General features: G+C 40.3%; 1 protein-coding gene across 6 annotated transcripts in view; it reads left to right on the plus strand.

The window, feature by feature from the left end:
• The window catches only part of ESRRG (estrogen related receptor gamma), a 635,624-nt gene extending 619,008 nt beyond the window's left edge, over positions 1 to 16,616 (plus strand). For all 6 annotated transcript variants that reach the window (XM_056110835.1, XM_056110832.1, XM_056110831.1 and 3 more), the window contains one exon: positions 12,708 to 16,616. In XM_056110835.1, the coding sequence (XP_055966810.1) occupies positions 12,708 to 12,952 (245 nt within the window). In that variant the 3' untranslated portion in view covers positions 12,953 to 16,616. The remainder of the gene's footprint in view (positions 1 to 12,707) is intronic.
• The last annotated feature ends 5,030 nt before the right edge of the window (positions 16,617 to 21,646 follow it).

The raw sequence follows: 21,646 nt of genomic DNA on the forward strand, positions 1-21,646 counted from the left end.
ATATACTGGATACTTTCTATCGTCAGATGTTTGGCCAAAAAACTCCACATAGTATGAACTAGTACTGTAATTCTCACCTCCAAATATTTGAATAATTTATCTATTTATTTTTGAAGATAAGAAACTTAAAAGTCATTTAACCTACTTTGAGTGTCCAAACCTGTTACTATCAATGATTGCTAATTGTGTAATTACTTGTGAGATTCAAACAGGAAAATCTAGGTTATTATTATCGTTGTTGTTGTTCTTGTAATAGCTAGATATTAGCTACCTCATATAAACATTAAGAGGTTAGATAGGCTGTTTTCTTAAAATTCTTCCATTTTGAGAATACTATCCTTACTATTTTTCCACCTCTATTGGAAAGTATAGCAAAATATTACCCCAAGCATTTTGTATAAGTTTGTATCATCAGATTCTGTTCTCCAAATTGGTTCTATTGATTCTTCTATGTCAGTTTGTTTGGAACTATAAACATTGGCTCCAGGTAATATATTCATCTCAATGTAGCAGATTAAAGCAGTGAAGGATTAAAACTGACTTTTTATTCAGATCACTCATGTTTTCTCAACTCCCTGTACCCGCTACTTGTCAACACTTGCCGTGTTGTGATACACCCTTGCTTCCGTTTGCAACTCCAGCACCCAGCCAGAATCTATCTGATTAAGTTGACTTTTCCCTTTTTATTTTTACCCAGTATTTTTGGAATAAGAGTATCTATCTATATAAAGCTGTAAATGGAATTTATGTCATGAAATTTGAATCCTAAATCATTGTTGCCAACTCTGGGCTTGTTTTCATCCTTGTTGTTGAGGACATATGAAATGTTTTCAGAATTGTGGGATAGCTCGTGATTGCTCTGGAAACCTGGAGTGCAGGAAACCTCTTGAGTAAGAACCACATGGGGTCTTAGGCTTAGGTCTTAGACTTCATCTTTCACAAGCTTTCTCATTTGTTTGTTTATTACACCCTCTCTAGATGGACAATTTAGATATGATTATCTAACAAGTCCAACAAGAGATAATACCACAAATCATACATATATATATATATCTTTATATACTATACACAAATGCATTCTATCTAAAAAAAAAACAATTTTTTCCTATTTCCCAAATTTCACATCCTTTGAGAATGCATTGTTTTAGCCTCTGTTTTCTTTGTGAAATGAGGCAGATTAATGATGTAATGTCCAATCTTTCTTAACTGGCCTCAAAATTCCATGTTAGTTGCTTTTCAATGAAGTGAGTGAGTTTGCTTATATATTTTGTGGGTGTGTATTTATAATGTAGAAATAGCAACATCTTTATCATTTTAAACAATGAATGTAAAAGTGATAGCAACTTTCATAATTTTTGGATCTTCATAAATTACACTAGGCTGGAGCAATAGCACAGAGGGTAGGGTGTTTGCCTTGCATGCGGCCAAACGGGTTTAATTCCTCCACCCCTCTCAGAGAGCCCGGCAAGCTACCAAGAGTATTCTGCCCGAACAGCAAAGCCTGGCAAGCTATCTGTGATGTATTTTATATGCCAAAAATAGTAACAAGAAGTTTCACAATTTGTTGTGAGACATTACTGGTGCCCACTCGAGCAAATCGATGAACAATGGGAGGACAGTGCTACCTAGAATAAATTACACTAAACTTTGATCAAACTAATATGAATATATTTTTTTGTGCATTGATCAGAGAAATGATTTTTGCAAAGAAACTTTCTGTAGGAATTTCTCTTTTTGTTAGCCCAGTCTGGGAAATCACATATGAGTCCCAGCATCAGCTTGTAAAGTGAGTGTGCCCAGTAGCCGGACAGTTGAAGGAAGTGAACTGTCAGGGGTGTGACCAAGAGGCTTCTTGGGGGCGTCTTTGGCCCTGGCTCTCAGGAAGCTGTTCCTTTTCCAAGGAAACATCTGTCATGACATTCACAGACAGTACAGAAGACTTTAGCTTATAGTTTGTTTATAATTTATCAATATTTTTCTGTCCTTAGGCCTGCTTGAAATTATAGTAATATAGAAGTAACCAGAGAAGGAATCCCCCAGGGATTCCCCCCAACCAAATGGAGATGAAATGTTTACTGGCTTAAGATTTATCTGAGAAGTGACCATGGGTAGGCCTTTTGTAGCAAATTGGTATTTATTATATGGAACTTTTACCTTAACCCACTGTAATTAACCCTGTCTTGATTCTTTATAAGAAATCAGTTTTGACTTTTCATTTCCCAGCCCACTTTTCTTTCAGTTGCTCAAATTTGCCATCACTGTTTGAATTATTTTGATTTGACTTAAGAAATACTATTTTGGACCTTTTAAAGTTGACTTCCAGTCTTGAATTACTTATTTCAAGTTTTTTATCTGTGTGTAAAACATAAATCTGGTGTGCCAAGGCTGGTATAGGGCCAGGGACACAAGTTTTGCAGTTTTCCAGTTCTATCTCTAGCATCACTTGCCTCCTTCCCCAGTATTGGCAGGTGTAACTCCGAAGGTTCCTGGGTATAATCAGTTGTGTCCTAGAGGTCCTGAGCACTGCCAGGATGACCCTGTTGGTCCTTGCTTAGCAGGGCCCAAGCAGCATTGCTAAGGTCTTTCTCATATGAAGCCATCTGGCCTAGAAATCTTGCTAGGAGTGGCCATCCAACCCCCAAATATATAATCAAATAAATGAAGAAATTAGGATGATTCTTAAGTGTTTTATATCATTCGATGCCTGGAGATAGTGTAGCGCTGATTTGTTGTGAGCTTCAGTTCTGGTGTTTAGACATGTGATATTCTTCATAGCTTCTTTCCATCTAGAGAGGTCTTCAGATAATGAGCCATCTGTTACCAAAGGTCATTAGCACAGTGCTGATCCTTGCAGTGTTGTGGAAGTAGAAATATTTACCAAGTTGGGATCTGCACTCACTCAAAGTTTCTTTGCCTTCAGCACTTCTTTTGGGAGAAAATACAGAACTCCTTGGCAACTCCTAGGAAGGCATGAGAGAGAGAGGAAGAGAGAGAGAGAGAGAGAGAGAGAGAGAGAGAGAGAGAGAGAGAGAGAGAGAGAGGACCTAAAGACCTGAAGTCTTGGAGGGAAATAGACATCATGGAGCTCCCTTTGCTGTAGGTTAACCAGGAGCTTGGAACTTCAAAGGAAAACTTGGAGAAAGCTAGTTGTGGACCACATTGACTTTCTGTGGTTTAGTATTTGATAAAGACAAGTGATTTGGAAAGCAGAAGCAGGTGAAAGAGACCTCAGAGCAAGATTCAAAGAAAACAGCCTTCATCATAAATGAAGTCTTATTCAGTGGGAAGTTTTTTAATCATTTTGTTCTCACTATGTTGGAGCACAAAATCAGTTGTGTTGCCACTTCCCATAGTTTTTCTGGGTTAAAGAAAACCTAAACTGTTTTATGATTCAGTGGTGTACTTTATATGTGAAGAGTTTCTGTATTCTTCATAAGAAGTCTGTTATATCTGCTGTTTTCTAACAAGGATGGTGGCATCAAAAGTGTCTAAGTCCCTTTCTGTCTTTTGAGCCACTTCAATGTAAAATAAAGCACCTATTTAAAAACACAAAAGTATAATGCAGGAGTACTTTAGTTTCATGTGGCTTTTGCAATAAAGGACTAGCACTGGGTGGTTTGAGTTCTTTTGACGGCATATTGAGTCTTAGAGTTCTCCACATAGGAAGTCCATGATGAGTTAGTCCAGATTCAAGGTAAAGTGATTTAGGGCATGCAGAGGTGCCAGGGGAAGTCTGTCCCCTGCATTTGCACTAAGGTGGCATCCTTGCCTTCCTGGCCTCAGCCTCTTGCCCCATTGTCAATGCCAGAAGTTGGAGCATTTTTCTTTAGAGGTGACTGTCGTCTTCTCTCTTTGCCTTTCATGTAGAAGAAACTTTTGGTTTCACTAAAGACCTACCTGGATAATCTGGGATAATCTTACCTGTAGAACTCGGGTCACCTCAGAGGGGGGTGGGTGAGAGCCCTGCCCGCCCCAAGGTACCCAATCCCGGCAGCCGACCTCCACTACCCAATAGCCACTATGCTGTTGGGTAGTGGCCACTTTCCATACACTCCAGCTGAGCCTCACACATGAGTGAACATATTCCTGGACCATGCATTCACTTTTACGACACATCATAAGACACTTCCTATCCATTTTCCATAATTGCCACACCATGTTTGATGGGCTTCAGACTGTAGAAAACCAAAAGTTTTCTTCTACATGAAAGGCAAAGAGAGAAGATGACAGTCTCCTCTAAAAATCATAGAAATATATATATATATATATATATATATATATATATTTCTTGGAGAGCCTGGCAAGCTACCGAGAGTATCCTGCCTCCATGGGCAGAGCCTGGCAAGCTCCCTTGGAGTATCTGATATGCCCAAACCAGTAACTATAACGGGTCTCATTCCCCTGACCCTGAAAGAGCCTCCAATTGTTGGGAAAGACGAGTAAGAAGAGGCTGCTAAAATCTCAGGGCTGGGACAAATAGAGACATTATTGGCGCCCGCTTGAATAAATCATAAAACAAAGGGATGACAGTGACAGTAGAACTCATTAATCACACCCACAGACTTCTTTTTGCTCAAAAAATGGCATTCAGGTTTATTGCGAAGCATTTGGAGAGCATTGGGTTTGATATGTAGCCTATTAAAACAGCATATGGGTAGAATAATAGTGCTGTATATTTCTCTGTATGTAAAGGAATTCAGCCTCCAGAGATGGCCTGAAACTCCCTTGTCTATCTTGTCCCAATTTCAACTCTGTTCCTTCTCATGAAAAGTGCCCACTCTCCTGTCCTAATTTCCCCCCATCATTTTGTTGCTTCCCAGAGGTTTTTTTTTTTTATTACCAATTGGTTTTGCTTGGATGTGGCAGTTTTGTCTTGTCCATTGAATTGCCTTTGCTGTGAATTTCTAAGTCTCCTTTAAAGATTCTCTCTCATTGTTCTGCAGTGCAGGTGCTAAAGAAGCCAGGTCCTTGGGCTGCACTTCACCACAGTCTGCAGGTCCCATGCCTGTGTCTGCATGTACATCTCTGCTCCTACTTAGCATGTTGTGCAAGTTGATAACTGGTCCAGAGCCTTCATTCAGGTCCCATTGCTGTGGGGACCTGAGGGTGGTACATTGTTCTTTTGGGACATGCATAATGCTGGATGGCTTCTATTTCTTTTTCTTTTTTTTTTTTTTTTGGTCAGGAGAATAGGTGTTTGTTCTACTCACCTAAATCTATTCATCATTGAGGGTTGCAAAGAGTGAATTTTTATTCCTTTTCATTCTGTAGTTAGAATAGTTATGTAAAATGATGGTTTATCTTATCTCATACTTGGTTACCAGTGATAGTTTGAGTAGTGAATATAGGATAAATGCTCAACTTTCTTCTCCTTATTCACTAGCTTTCAAGATAAAGAATGCTAGTGAATAAGGAGAAGAAAGTCGAGCATTTATCCTATATTTATCCTATATTCACTCATATGTATATATTTAATATAACAAACACATCATATAAAGTCATTGGATTTAATAGTTATAACTTGACAGTATTTGCATTATCTCTTTTGTGGTCAGTGGGAACAGAACTCTTTGGGTTTGCTTCTGCAATCTTCTTAATGGGGTCTAGTAATTGTCAGTAGTAGTGACATGTTATTGAGTAGGATGTGTACAATACTGGAACTGGGGAGGTAGCTCAGGTAGCAGAGAATATGCCTTGCATGTGCCTGGACTTGAGTTCAGTCCCTGGTGTTGCCGACTGGTACCCAGGCACTGCTAGGTATGGCCCTGTTGGCTGCTGAGATCTGTTGGAAGTGAAGCCTATAAAACTGCTCTTTTTGGAGGGGCTGGCATGATAGTACAGTGGGTGCATATTTGCACTCAGCTAACCCAGGTTTGATCTGCAGCATTCTGTGTGGTCTCTTGAGCACCACCAGGAGTGATTCCTGAGTCAGGAGTAATCTCTGGGTAATGCCAGGTGTGTCCCTACCCTCAAAAAATAAAAACCACTATTTCCCCCCAAAATATTCCAGTACTCATCTTAACTGTTTCCCGGCTGGTTCAGGACCTCCTTTAAGCCTGAGTGGTGCAGACACTGTGTCCTGGTCCTTCCCTGGCCCTCCCAGAGAGGACACTCACACTCACAGAAGTCACCTTGATCACTCACACAGTTGTGTGTGGGGAATGCCATGTGACCTTCCTTTGTTGCCAATGTGATCTGTGAGCTTCCATTTTCCACATAGTTACATTGTTCTTTTATGTGATGATTTCAAGAGATTTAAAACAAAAACAAAACCAAAAACCCACCATCATCTTCCCAGTATCTAGCTGGCCTACTTTTCTAAAAACATGGTGATTGGCAGCTTTCAAAAGCTAGAGGCCTGGACGACAGAGAGAGAGAGAGAGAGAGAGAGAGAGAGAGAGAGAGAGAGAGAGAGAGAGAGAGAGAGAGAGAACAGGGATGAGATACTTGCCTTGCATAGTCCAGTCCAGTTCTAATCTCTTCGCATTGCAGATAGTTCCTAGAGTACCTCCAGGGGTCACTCCTCAGCATGAAACCAGAAATAGCCTCTGAGCACTGCTAAATGGAGACCAACCCCTTCTCCCCCAAATAAATAAATAACTAGATTGGATTCTTTGTTTTACATAAGTTAAAAGGCCTACTCTGTGGTTAGCCCAGAACCCATCTGCCATGGTGGCCAACAAGTGACCCTCAGAGCCTCAGCTGTTGGCACCTCCCAGGACCATGCAGCACATGCATTTTTTTTTAAAACACAGAAACATTTTTATATTTATTTCTCTTTAAGACCATGGTCTTCAACACTGTTTGCAAATTTCCCATCCTGTTGTGTTTCATTCACGGGTTGAATGTCTACCTCTTGACAAAAGCTGCTCAGATACCCAATTGTTGGAAGCCAACTCTGGCCTTGCACCCAGCTAAACTGGATTTGATCCTCAGCACCCCAGTTGGGTCCCCGAAGTTCTGCTAGGAGTGATCCTTGAGCACAGAACCAGAAGTAAGCCCCGAGCACTGCCAGGTGTGGGGGAAAAAAGAAAGAAAGAAAAAAGGAAACCAACTCTTGTGTGTCCCCAGACGGGTTGCTCAGAGAGTATGTGTCTGTGCAGTGCCAGGATCTGCTCTGAACCACAGTCTCTTCCTGATACATGGTCAAACACCTGAATGAGATTGGGGATTCCAAGAGATAGGGGTAAGGCACTTGCCTTGCATGTGGCCATCCCCAGTTTTCATTTCTGGAACCTGAGAACTGCCAGGACTCACTCATAAGCACAAAACCAGGAATAGCCTCTGAGGATCACCAGGTGTGACCCCAAAACAAAAGTAAATAAAGAGATAATAAGTTTGGGTGCAGTTCAGAAAATAGTGCCAATAGGAGCTGTCGGACCTAAGAGAGTTTCATGCCAGTCAGGATGTTGGAGAAGCTGTCCCCGCATGCTTGCGGGTAATGGATGTTGCGCCATAGGGAAGACCAGCGCTGTCAGTGTGATTTTCCTTTTGGCCCTGGGTCTCACTGAATGTTGTACCTGTAAGATATAAAGATAGATAACTTGTTCCAGGATTAGTGATCTAGCCCAGACACAGACATGGAGGGTCTATCTCACAGAGTGAAATATTGGAATTCAACAGACACATTCTAGTTTATCAGTAGGTACTCACACAATAACCCTAAGCTACAGGTAACCATAGTTGTGTCATTAGACCCCAGTGGCTTTTCAACTCTCATTTCCTTTGGACAAGTCCTTGTCTTACTGTCTTGCTCATTAATTCTCAATTCTGATTTAACTTAGTATCATCAAGATTTTTTCCTCAAACACTGATGTCGTGGATCCAGCCCCAGTCTTCTGATTTAATAGGTTTGGGCTTGAACCCAGTTATCTTTATTGTTAACAACTCATCCAGCATCTTAATGTTCATCCTCATCTGTCTGGTTAGTTCATAAACCTATGATTTCTATTATTAAGTATAGCTAGTACTCATTAGCATGAATGGTGAAACAATTGCTTTGAGCACATAAAGTTAAAAAGAAACTAAACCCAACACCCCAAGCTAAATTGTATATTAATGCCAGTTCTAGTAGAGTTGGCATAAATGTATAAATTTAGCAGGAAGAACTAAACGAACATTAAAGTCACAGAGTCAGAACTTGAACTAGGATCCCTAATGGAGATTAATATTTTCCTCAGCAGTCTGCCAGCTGAATCATGGTCTAATTAAATAGTTCAGATTTAGTGAGTTTGCAGTTAAAGTATTAGCAGATCAGAGAATGGGTAAAGCTAAAATGAGTTAGAATCCTTTCTACAAATGGGAAGTTAAATTATCATAGTAATTTGATTAAATCATTTTTTTAAATCTCAAAAGCTAAATCACAGCCTTTAAGGAATAGTTTGAAGTCTTAATTGCTGTTTGTGAGCATAGCTCTCTAGTATTTGTTCTTGCCTCATTTCCCTTGACATCTGTAATATATCTCCTGCCAGGCCAGCATAGTGGGGGAGGCAAGACCTGCCTGGCCAAAGCCTAGTGACAGGAATCTCACTTCAAGGCTGTTCAAGATCTGAACCAGTACCCCAGCATGGACATTCAAGTCAGAGTTGGGAAACAGGGGAGAAGACATTTTCGGTGATAATTTCTGCCCCCTTAAGTATATGGCTCTCCAGATCCTTTGAAATGTCTTCTGAAAAATAGTAGAGAGGAGACCCTAGGTGAAGGAGGAAGAATGGATGAAAGAATAACTTCCAACTCAGCTTTTAATTTTTTAAATTTAATTTAATTTAATTGCTGATGCCTAGGGATCTTTCCTGACAGTAATGGGGGGACTATATGCAGTGCCAGGAATTGAACTGGGGTTGCCTTCATGCAAGGAAAATTCCTTGACCCTTGTACCATCTCTCCATCTTAATATCTCCATTCCCCAACTCAGGTATTTTCCTTGTTTATTTCATTTTTTTATAAAACACCATGGATTACAAAGTTATTCATACCTGGCTTTTTGACATACAATGTTCCATTCCCAATCCCACCACCAGTGTCAATTTACCTCCAATAGGTTCCCAGATTCTCTCTCCTACCCCCCACAGCGGTGGCTCCAGAAGGTCATCTTGACAGGCACCTTTTACATTTGCTTGTTAAAGTTAATCTTGTAACTTCAGTGTTGTTGACTCTAGTTTGTACCTTAATGATACCTTATTCCTTAATGATACCTTGACTCCTGCCCCCATTGCTTCTCATCTATCTCTTCTCTATTCACTCTGTTTCCTATCTTTACTTCCCTATACTCTGGTGCCAATGTTGATATTGGCATCTCCAACTTAAAACTATTGCATTTTCTCATCCAGTTACTCTAAATACCACGTGAGATGATCCTGTAGAACTCAGTTTTGTTTTTTTAAGGCAATGTATATATTGTGTGGTAAATCCAGGTAGAACAAACGTACTTGAAGAAATGAAAACAGAACCACCTACTCTTCCTCTTAGTTCAGTGCTCCCTGATCCATAACCCTGCTGGATAAAAGAACTCAAAGTGCTTATACTAGAAACAAGGCCCTGCTAGCCACTCAATAAAGGGCATCTTTGTGATATACAGTTGGCTTTGTAACATTTCATTAGGTTGAAACATAGCTCTTATGTTTGCATTTGGTCGAGAAGGATAACATTACTATTCCCCATCTATTTATGCTTTCACATTGTGCAGCAGCCTTCTCCCTAAGCCCCTCACCTCTTTTTTGGGCGGGGGGGGGGGGGATTGAGGTGTACCTGAGCTTTACCTGGAAGTACTCAGGGGCTATTCATAGTTTGTGCTTAAGGGTCACTTGTGGTGGTATTTGGGAGATCATATGCAATGCTGGAGATTGAACCTGTGTTGTCTGTGTACAAGGCAAGCATCATAACCCCTGTACCATCTCTCCAGCCCCTCATTTCTTGGATGGACTCTGGTGTGCTGGACACTCCGTGCTGTTAAGCATGTGTGCCTGCAGCCTCAGACAGCATCAGCATTCAAGTGCAAGTTCAGAGAAGGAGGAAAGAGCAGAGCATGCCGTCCACACCACACCACTGAGACTCTCCTCCATCATTACATGCTTCCTAAGCAAATTTCTGCCCTTGTTTCTAGAAGAGGACAGAGAGGACATAGATGAGATGACTAGGCTGGATGGACACTGCCCAGGAAGGTGCCTAGGGAGAGATGCTCCCTGGGAAAAGTCACCAAGTGCAGGGTCAGGAATGTCTTTTGCTCCCCTCTGAGGGAGCTGGGGGAGGGGAGGCCATAATCAGAATCTCCTACCCAGAAAAATTTCTTTTTGGTCCCACCAGGCAAAAATCAAGGTTTGAGCACTTGTATTTCAGGGAATTTAAAACACTTTGAGAGAAATGTGTCATTAGCACCTATTTACGGCATTAACCATTTAGGTGGTCAATGTCATATGTAAATGTCAGCTGGAAAAAGGTAGTTAATTCAGCAATGATGTGGTGAATTATTCAGAGGGGCTTAGGTAAAAGAGAAAATCTAGGGCAAGTGACATGGTTTGGGGGTTAAGGTGGTGACCCTACAGGTCCCCCAACCTCTCAGGGCTCACCCAGTGATCCCCAACGCCATACCCTTAGGCCCTCAAATTGAACTGTTGCTGGTTGGCCAAGAATGGCCAGGAGGGGCCTCCGGTGTCTTGAGTACCTGGTGAAGGTCTGGAAAAAGGGAAAAAGAAAAAGAATTAAGTTATAAATGAAATATAAAGAAGTTCTTAAAATATATAGCTACCAGTGACTTTTGCCATTTTTTAGTTTAGTATAGTTTTTGTTTAGGGGCACATCTGGCAGCTCTCAAGGTTTAGTCCTGGCTCTGTGCTCAGGGATTACTCCTAGTGATGCTAGGGAGGCCATATGGAGTGCCAAGTATTGAACCCGGGTCAGCACATGTGAGGCAAGTGTCCTGCCTACTGTACTGTCACTTCAGAGCCTGGCATAATTTTTTTAAATCATGTTTGACTAGTTGATTTTAAAATGCATTTGCTATTTTCTTTCTTTTTCCTTTCTGTTCTTTCGGTATGTGTGATCTGATAGTTGACTTATATGGAAGATTAGGCCAGCTACATATATCTTGAAGCTCAGCATTCTCAGGGAACTGGAATTATTAAACATGAAGAATTCCCCCAAAGACTCCATTATGTGTAATTAACAGATAAACTGTCATCAGAATCAATAAAACGTGCTAAATGATTCAAACTTGTATATAATTAAGTGTCTGTTTTAGAGCTACTGTTGTAACTTTTATTTTTTTCCTCTCTATATCACATTTCTTGCAAGACTAATTGGGGAAGCCCTGTTAACCCTTTCCTTACTTGAGTGAATTTTATTTTTACATTAGTCACTTTAGGACAAAGTTCACCTTTACAAATGTGAAAGCTATCTCAGAATTCATTCATCAGAAGACTTTATTTGATTTTTCAGTAGAGATTTAGACTGCAAGAATGTGTTAATGATCTGTTAGCAGCACATGTAAAATCCTAAAATGAGGGCCAGAGGGATAGTGTTGAAGGTAAGGACTTACACATAGCTAACCCCAGTTCAATTTCCACCACCAAGTGGGTATTAGCAGGGCTCACTTCTGAGCACAGAGACCCTGAGTACTGCTAGGCATGGCTTTAAATCCTCACATCCTAAAATTATAAGAAATATATTGATTTATTGTGATTTTGGTATAGTCTATAAATGAACAGAGAGCTATAGTTATTGTATTTACGAATTCTTAAAGTCCTGGTCATGCTTAATTGACATACACCATCGTGTTTATTATAAGTGTTGAACAGTGTATTTAAATTTGCACAGTTTGTAAGATGACTACAGCGAGTCTAGTAAACAGATGATCTTTTCTTGTCATGCCCAAGGTATAGATTTGCTAGCAGTTATATATCTGGCCATTACTAATTTTGATATGGCCCAAGAAATAACCATGAATCTGCATAAATAATTAGAGAAATCAGCACTATTTAATAGTTTATGATGAGTGAAAAATCAGGTGAAATTAAAATTTCAGTCATTAAAGATATTTCCTTAGCAACAAAACCCTCAGACCACCGAAGTTTGGTTTGTAGCCTTGCTTTTCCTTTGGGGAAATAGGAGCTTTTTGGAGAGTATGGTCAGAATTTTAGACAACTATATCCCAGGCACTTAGATGAATAAGTGTATTAATTGTTCTTCTATAATGATTGAATTAAATAAGCACCTGGCTGATCATAAAGTAGCCAAGAGCAGCCGAGGCTGGGGCTGGGCCAAGAAGTGAGCTGATGGGCACAGGCTGGCTTAATAATGTCCACCAAGTCAGGACTGCTCCCAGAGTACAGAGCAGGAGTAAGCCTTGTACACTGCCAGGTGTGGCCCCTGAACCAAAACAAACAAATAAGACTGCAATTTGCTAAAGAATGTTTTCTTTTAGCTGAGCCCTAAGGAAGCCCCCTACCTGCCTCTGCCCTCTCTTCCCCACTCCACACCCCCCTCACACACATGTTTAAACCCTTAATCTTGAGCTCTAGTTACTAGTTTCTAAATTAGTATTGAGTATGATTTCCTTCCGAGATGTTTTTGGAAAACAGGAGAGAAAGCATCTTTGAGATGATCAGCTTAGAGAAAGCCAAGTTTCTGATTGTCTGATTGAAGTCGGATGCCACGGGTGCACAGGTGCATTTCATTATTAATGCAGTTTCCCCTTTTGCTTTGTGGCACAGATTCTATGCATATAGAGGACGTGGAGGCGGTCCAGAAGCTCCAGGATGTCTTACATGAGGCACTGCAGGATTACGAGGCTGGCCAACACATGGAAGACCCACGCCGGGCAGGCAAGATGCTGATGACACTACCCCTGCTGAGGCAGACCTCCACCAAGGCAGTGCAGCACTTCTACAACATCAAACTGGAAGGCAAGGTCCCCATGCACAAACTTTTTTTGGAAATGTTGGAGGCCAAGGTCTGACTAAAAGCCTCCTGGGCCCTCCTATCCTGCACGCCTGCAAAAGGGAATAAACCACCCCAAGAGGGCTGTCCAAGAAACAGTAGAGTTTAGTTACCAACATCAGAAATCAACAAGGACTGCCCTGATCTTGGAGCAGCAAGACTAGGAAGCAGCATTCCCACCCTGCTCTTTCTTCATTAGTAATTTCTTTCTCCCTGTCTCTGCTTCTCCTCCTCTGCCTGCTCACTTCTTTCCCTCCCTGCTTTGCTCCCTGTGTCTAACTCCTTTCTGCCTCACTTCTTGACTTCCTTAATTACTGGTGGCTCCCTTTCTTCTTCGCTTATTTCCCCTCCCTCCCTCCCTCCTTCCATATCGCTCTCTTTTTTTCTCAGCCTCCTTCTGTTCTATTGAATTTTTAATGCATCTCCTAAGAAAATTCTTCTTCCTTCCTCCTGCACTCTCTCCCTCTTTCCTTCCTTCTTTCCTCTGCTGCTAAACTCTTAAAGAAGTCGCTAATTGAACAGAGATGGAAGCCAGCCCTGCCAAAGGATGGAGGATCCATAATATGGATGCCAGTGAATTTATTGTGAACCATAATGTCCCCAGTGACTAAGGAATCAAAGAGAGAGAACCATCGTCCCTAAAAGGACAGTGCAACTTAAGCAAATTGACAGTGCAGTATTAGATTTCATGGGGGCAGCCTCTAATTAGCCAACTCAAGCAACGTTGCCTCGGCTGCTTCTCATCATTGCTTTTCCATCTAGATCAGTTACAGCCATTTGATTCCTTAATTGTTTTTTCAAGTCTTCCAGGTATTGGTTAGTTTAACTACTATGTAACTTTTTCAGGGAATAGTTTAAGCTTTATTCATTCATGCAATACTAAAGAAAATAAGAATACTGCGATTTTGCGCTGGCTTTGAACAATGATGAACAATAAAAATGAAGGATACATGAATCCTGAAGGAAGATTTTTAAAGATTAAAAAACAAATGTTTTGTTTCTTCTTATAAATGGAGATTTTTTTGTACCAGCTTTACCACTTTTCAGCCATTTATTAATATGGGAATTTAACTTACTCAAGCAATAGTTGAAGGAAGGTGCATACATCTCGGATGCAATCTATGTCGTGTGCCGTTCTGGTCCCAGACATCCATTTTCATGAGCTCCAGTGTACCTAAATGTTCATGATGTGAGGATTAGAACATACCTGCCGTGACTCACAGCCGTCGCCCACGTAAGCCCTGCGCACGGAATCCAGACCCACATAGCCATCAGGAGGAAAACACCTCTCTCCCGGGCGGTGCAGTGGCCTTCTGATTTCTAGTTGCCTCGGTGATTAGTAATGAGACCCTGTGTGAAATGACAGTTCTTGTCCCAGAAGGAACTGTGAGCCAGTTAAGCATTTTTTGAGGCAATAAGGCAAAAGCCAGAATTTGGGGCAAAAAATAAATGTATCTCTTATCAAAGACAGCAGACGCCTGACCAAATTCTAATATGTAATCTCTGAGTTGATTCATTTAGGAATGTTTGTTTAAATTAATCTGCAGTTTTACCAATTACTCAGCCAATAAGTGTGCTTTTCAACCAGTTCGATCACAGCAAGAAAGTCAGTCAGGTTCCAGACTGTTAATAGGTGTAATCTAATGAAGAAATCAATTAGATACCCCAGAAATCTGCAGTCGCTGAATAACCAATAAACAGTAACCTCCATCAAATGCTATACCAATGGACCAGTGTTAGTAGCTGCTCCCTGTACTATGTGAATGGTCTTATTCTATGTACACAGATGTAATTAAAATTGTAATCCTAACAAGCAAAAGAAATGTAGTTCAGCTTTTCAATGTTTCATGTTTGCTGTGCTTTTCTGAATTTTATGTTGCATTCAAAGATTGTTGTCTTGTTCTTGTGGCGTTTGGATTCTTGTGGTGTGTGCTTTTAGACACAGGGTAGAATTAGAGACAATATTGGATGTACAATTCCTCAGGAGACTACAATAGTATATTCTTTACCAGTAATAAGGTTCTTCCTACTAATAATTAAGAGATCGAAACTCCAAACAAGTATTCATTATGAACAGATACACATCAAAATCATAATATTTTCAAAACAAGGAATAATTTCTCTAATGGTTTATTATAGAATACCAATGTATAGCTTAGAAATAAAACTTTGAATATTTCAAGAATATAGATAAGTCTAATTTTTAAATGCTGTATATATGGCTTTCACTCAACGGATCTCTCAGATGTTGTTATTAACTTTCTCTGTGTTGTTGCAAAACTCTTTGGTGCGGACACGTTTCCAAAACTACTGCTACTTTGTGTGCTTTAAACAAAATACCTTGGGCTGGTGCTTCATCAGCCTAGCGCTAGGAATACTGTGTATCTATCATTAGCTATATGGGACTATATGGGAGTATGTTGTAGATTGTGGTTTCTCAGTAGAGAAGTGATTGTAGTGTGATTCTAGATAAATCATCATTAGCAATTCATTCAGATGGTCAATAACTTGAAATTTATAGCTGTGATAGGGGTTCAGAAATTGGCACATCCCTTTAAAAATAACAACAGCAAAATACAACTCCTGGGAATAAACAAAAGGTGCTGATTCTCTAACATTATTTCTGTATGTGTTTTAAAAAAAAGATTCTTTTTCCAGAAAGTTTCTGCAGGGTTTTAGTTGCTACTATTCAACCACACTATATCTAGAGAAAGTCTGTCCAATGTATGCATTGCTTTTACTGTATCACATTAAAGTACTTGGGCTTCAGAAATAAAAACTGACCAACTGAAAATAGGAGTTGGAGATAGATGGGAAAAGAAGGAAGTATGATTTTTAGTTTTCAATCTAAGTGACTCAGCATTACAAAAGACCAAGTTCCTCACAACTAGGAAACACAACCAAAACTCAGAGCTAAAAAGAACTGCACGGGCTTTAGGGTAAAATGCTCATCTCACACCTCACGGGAGGTAAGTTTTTTTCATGTTTCAAGCAAGACCATTTACTTAATGTGAAGTTTTGGAAAGTTGCCAAGTTGTACATTTTAGCCATGTGATTTTTTTAATGTTACATTTGCTTCTTTGAGGTTTTTTTCTTATTTAAAGCAATATGATTGTGTGACTCCCTGTGGTTACATTTGTGTTCCAATCAGATTAGATTGTTGTATTTATTCCACTATTTTGCATTTAAATGATAACATAAAAGATATAAAAAATTTAAAACTGCTATTTTTCTTATAGAAGAGAAAATGGGTGTTGGTGATTGTATTTTAATTATTTAAGCGTCTCTGTTTACCTGCCTAGGAAAACATTTTATGGCAGTCTTATGTGCAAAGATCGTAAAAGGACAAAAAATTTAAACTGCTTATAATAATCCAGGAGTTGCATTATAGCCAGTAGTAAAAATAATAATAATAATAATAATAATAATAATAAACCATGTCTATAGCTGTAGGTGGGTTTCACATCTGTAAAGCAATCAATTGTATATTTTTGTGATGTGTACCATACCGTGTGCTACCACAGATGTCATTTGTGTGAATTTATTTATTTTATATTGTATATATTGTTAAATGCAAAAAGGAGATATGATTCTGTAACTCCAATCAGTTCAGATGTGTAACTCAAATTATTATACCTTTCAGGATGATAGTAGAGCAATATTAAACAAGCTTACACTTTTGATTATTCTTTTGCACTGTGTTTCTTTTCCCCCACACCCGCCACCCAGCAAAAAACCAACCAATAAACACTGCCCTTTGTTGCCTCTGTTCAGAGTGTCTCTGAGTACCTGTTCCCTAAAAATAAAGTAGGAGTTTAAATAAGAGCTATATAAAGGTTTGTCAGAATGAATTCTAGGGTGCCAAGAGATAGTTTGCATATTTAAGAGTATGCAAAGTGTCTTGTGGCACATTAGAATTCATTCTGACAAGCCTTTATATAGCTCTTATTTAATCTTAAAGCGCCCCATCAGCCTGCATTACTCAAAATCATCACCTCTGTGTCAATGTCATTACAGGAAGCTGCCCCCACCCCCACTCCGCAGGCTAGGTTCCTATTTAAACAGGCTGAGAGGTGCCCCTGTTCTATCTCTCCAGTCACTAGAAAAGCAGACACTGGAACCGAGGGCCTGGCAAGGTGCAGACCTGGCTGTGTGGCCCAAGATACTGCTGAGCAAATTTCTCAATGGGTTTCCTGGGTGAGCGCCTTGCCCTTTGAGGAGAGAGAGCAGTCTTAGAATTCCTGACAGCCAGGGGCCTCCCTTGGTCTCTCCAGCTCTGAAGGGTCGGGCCCATCGCAGTTCCTAGTCAGCTTGGCTTCCCTGCTCTCCACTGTATCCCAGAACAGGTGCTCATCCCTGCTCTTCTTACCCAGAGATTCAGAGATTATTCTGTCACAGTGCTTGGCTACCCAGCTTGTCACCTCTTGGAGAAGGTTGGTTCTCTCCCACCTGCAAGGAGCTGATGACAAGGAGGTGGCTAGAGAGAAGGTCAGGAGTGTTGTATTCCTGAACTAGCTCTTACCTTTCCCCTGTCTTAATGTCCTTTAAGTGGCACTAGAGCCCTGTGAGCTAACAGGTTTCTCAGCTATTTTCAGAGAAATCAGTAGAGAGACGCTGAGTCCCAGATGAACACTTGGAGGGGCAGCAGCAGTCTGTCAGCTGGTGGGGCCAGAGTGAGTCCCGCACGGCCACCTGCACATGCTCTCTGGAGCTGAGCTGTCTGAGTTCTCTAGCCAGTTAGAATTTTGAAGGAGTACGCAGCATTTTATTTTATTTTATTTTTGGTTTGGTGGCCACTTCTGGCAGGTTTTCATTTAGAAAGACTATAGAGTAACTTTTATTTTTTGACTTGGAGGCCATACCCAGTGGTGCATAGGGCTCCAGAACTCTGCTCAGAAGTCACTCCAGGGCAGTGCATGGTGAACAATATGAGTTGTTGGCAAGGCAACCCAGATCAGTTGTATGCAAGGCAACCATTCTGCCTGCTCTACCATTACTCTGTTTTCAACTAAGCAAATTTATTGGTGCATCTTGACCAAGGAGAGATAAAGAAGAGATTGGATATTCAGCATGTCATGATTCTCAAAATATCAAGTAGCCCTGATCAATGGTGTCTGTGGGAAGGGGCGGCCTTTTATTTGATCTTGGTTTTTCTTCTTTCCCTCCCTAAATCTTGTGGCTTCCAAATTTTGCCTATACATTGTCATTGCCCTGAGGAGTGTTTAAGATTCTTAATGCTTTTATCTCAGCCTCTGGGAGACTAGAATTGAAATAGTCTGAGATGTGGCCTGGGCTTTGGAATTGACCAAAATAAAAACAAACTAAAAACAACTTTAAGTGCTTTGAAAGCAAAGGCCGGAGAAGGTTGCCTGTGCTTTAAACTTTTGTACTTTCATTATCTGTAATCTGTATTGCAAACCACAATACCCATAAGTAGAGACAGAGAGTAAGAGGGCAATTCTCTGCCATAGAGGCAGGGGGAGGGTTAGGATGAGGGTGGGGAAGGGATACTGGGGACATTGGTGGTGGAAAAGGTACACTGGTGGAGGGATGAGTGTTCAATCATCGTATGACTGAAACTCAAACATGAAAGTTTTTTAACTGTAGCTCATGCTGAATCAATTTAAAAAATCTTTATACTTAAACTTTTATAACTATTTTTAAAAGTTCTTTTTTAAACAATTTTTTGTGCATTGTAAACAGAAAAAGTCAGAACTGTCCTCAGAAATTCAAAGCCTTTCTCTATGTCAGCTTGAATTTCTGTGGGGGATGGAGATGGCTTTTTTTTCACTTTTTTTTTTCATTTTTATTAGTGAGACACCATGAGGTACAGTTGTAGACTTACAAATTTTTGTGCTTGGGTTTCAATTATACAATGATCAAATACCCAAGATGGCTTGTTTTTATGTTAAGAAAACAGAACTAACCTTTTCTTCCTCATCTTACAAAGCCAGAGAGGTAGACTTCCACTGCCCATGCCTCTGCTTTCCCATCCCGGCCTTCCTGCTCCCAGGTAAACAGCTGATGTGAAATAGCTCCTGCCCCACAGAATCCCAGAGGGACCTTCTCAAGAACTTCGACAGGAAGGATCCCATTGAAGCTTTCTTTCTTAGAACCCTACTCATTACATCATTCGATGTAGGGTAAAGTTTACTGAACGTATTTGAAAAGACTTATTCCCCCACTACAAAACAAGAGGGGAACACATGAGGACAAAATTGATTTGTGGGGTTGATATCTCTTCTCCATATTTTCCAAGTTGTTGATTTAGGGAAGAGGTAGAAATGAGATGGAAATAAGTCTGTTTCATCCTGTTTCAGAGTGTAAGCCTCTGAAAAATCCTTAGGTACACTTTGCTTGTGGTGAAAACGAGCTCGGGATTCATTGCAAAAGAAAGAGACAGGGCGTTTGTTCCCTCCACAGTGTTTACAGCGAATGGATCTTTCCCTAGACCCACAGATGTGGGCAGAGGAGTTGAGATCAATGCTTGCTTCCAGCCCTTTCAAATTTCTCAGCCTTGGTTTTAAGGCCTTTCTATGGCATGGAGAAACCAGAAGGGAAATAAGTAGAATTCGATTGATTGTATGCTACATCTTATTATGAAACAAATAGAAAAGAAAGGAATTTCAAAATATAATCCCTCCATCCCAGGAGCATGTGTCTTGTTCTCCTGAAGTTAAAGGTCTGAAATAATGTGCCCATCAGAGGCTCAATGTTGCATGTCCAAGCCAGTTGGTCCAAGGGCTTGTTATGATGGTAATGACCTCCTGAAACGTGAGCTTGGCTTGCAACAATACAATTGCTACCAGCTCACCCGCTGGGAGAAATATTTTATTATTGTCAAATGTCCTCCACAGAGATTTGTTTTGCCTGTTCCTGTTTAAATTAAATTCAAAGCAGAACTGCATTACTATTTCTCTGGAGTATATTTGAGATAAACTAGTCTCAAAATTTAGGATTCCTGGCTAGTTCAAATTTGTTTATTAGCACAAAAATTATAATATGTGACACCATAGCTGCAGGAACATTATGATTGCAGACACACAAGAGATTTACATACTGAGTCCATGGCCTCAGAGAGAGAACTCCCTTTTTCATTACTGATGCCAGTCAGATGAATAATTAACTATTCCATCAATTGTACACCTTAGAAAAAGATGTTTCAGTATGCTAACACATTGCCATAACATGCCACCGAATTTGATCATGGAAAAATTTGCTCCAAGTGAAGCACTTTTGAACTTAAGCCCATTAACCAAACGTGTGTGGAAATATACTTTAAAACAGGAGCATGTGCCATCACGCAGAAGCCCAAAGCTTGAAGGAAAGTGCTATTTGAACTTCATACATGTTTTCTGTTGTTATTATTACTGAAATGAGTTGACATGAATGTTCTAGAATCCAGAGAATTCTTTGTTTTGTCAGAGCTTCTAAGCTGCTTGATAAAAGCTTTGGAAACAGTGAAACTAAAGCTTATTCAAGTTTTGCTGCTTGCAGAAAATTAGAACTTGACCTTATTCTAAATAAAAGTGCTGATGACCTGTGTGCCAATCAGAGTGGTTTGTGCATTCCGCAGTGGATTATGCTCTGGGGAACTGTCTTTAGGAAATGGAAACTGCGGTTAGGGGTAGCCAAAAGTGCCTAACAGGAAAACATTTCAGACTTGCAAGGGCTTTAAGCCACACGATTCACACACCAATCCAATAAGCCATGCTCAGTCAAATTTCACAGTTTCCTTGGGAAGTGAAGAAGTGTCTGCTATTTGACAAAACAGCACTGAAAACCAAAGTCATCAGAGCTATTCCAAAATGAGGTCTAGGCAAGCATTGGCTGCTTTTCCCCTTGAATGATGTGATTTCCATTCACTATGGAAGAAAAGTGCTAAATATTAATGTACAAAAAAATTCCACAGCTAGTTCTGTGCTAATCGCACTCATTGCTTTCTCTAGACTTTTATTTTGCCTGGGATTTTTTCAGGGAACAATATCAATTGTATCTATATAAATCAAAACTATTGTATCTATATAAATCAAGACTATTTCTAAGTGCATGTATTTAAAAATCCTTTTATTTAGGGAAATATACAGTCAACAGGGCTGGAGCAATAGCACAGTGGGTTAGGTGTTTGCCTTGCATGCGGCCAACCTGGGTTTGATTCCTTCACCCATCTTGGAGAGCCCAGCAAACTACCAAGAGTATTTAGCCCGCACAGCAAAGCCTGGAAAGCTACCCGTGATGTATTCGATATGCCAAAAACAGTGACAACAAGTCTCACAATTTGTTGTGAGACGTTACTGGTGCCCACTCGAGCAAATTGAACAACGGGAGTACAGTGCTACAGAGCTATATAGTCAAACATCATTTTGTATATATATATATATATATATATATATATATATATATATATTTAAAAAGTACATTGGAATGAGGTTTTTTTGTTGTTTTGTTTTGGGACCTTCCATGTGGTACTCCGGATTCCCTCCTGTCAGGGTCCGTGATTGGATCCAGGTCAGATACATGCAAGGCAAACATCCTCCCCACTTTGCTATCATTCCCACCCCAACAAAGGTGGAATTTTTTTGACCCTGGGAACTTCTAAGAGTTGGTGGTACTTACCCTGGGGAAAAGTGCTTGAATAGACAGGAGGCTGCAGTCCAGTCACTTAGCAGGAATCCCCTGACAGTTCAGTCCCTGCTCTCCCCTACTGGCTACC

The sequence above is a fragment of the Sorex fumeus genome, unplaced genomic scaffold, assembly GCF_029834395.1.
Source record: "Sorex fumeus unplaced genomic scaffold, SorFum_2.1 ptg000010l, whole genome shotgun sequence".
In the NCBI taxonomy this organism is placed as follows: domain Eukaryota; kingdom Metazoa; phylum Chordata; class Mammalia; order Eulipotyphla; family Soricidae; genus Sorex; species Sorex fumeus.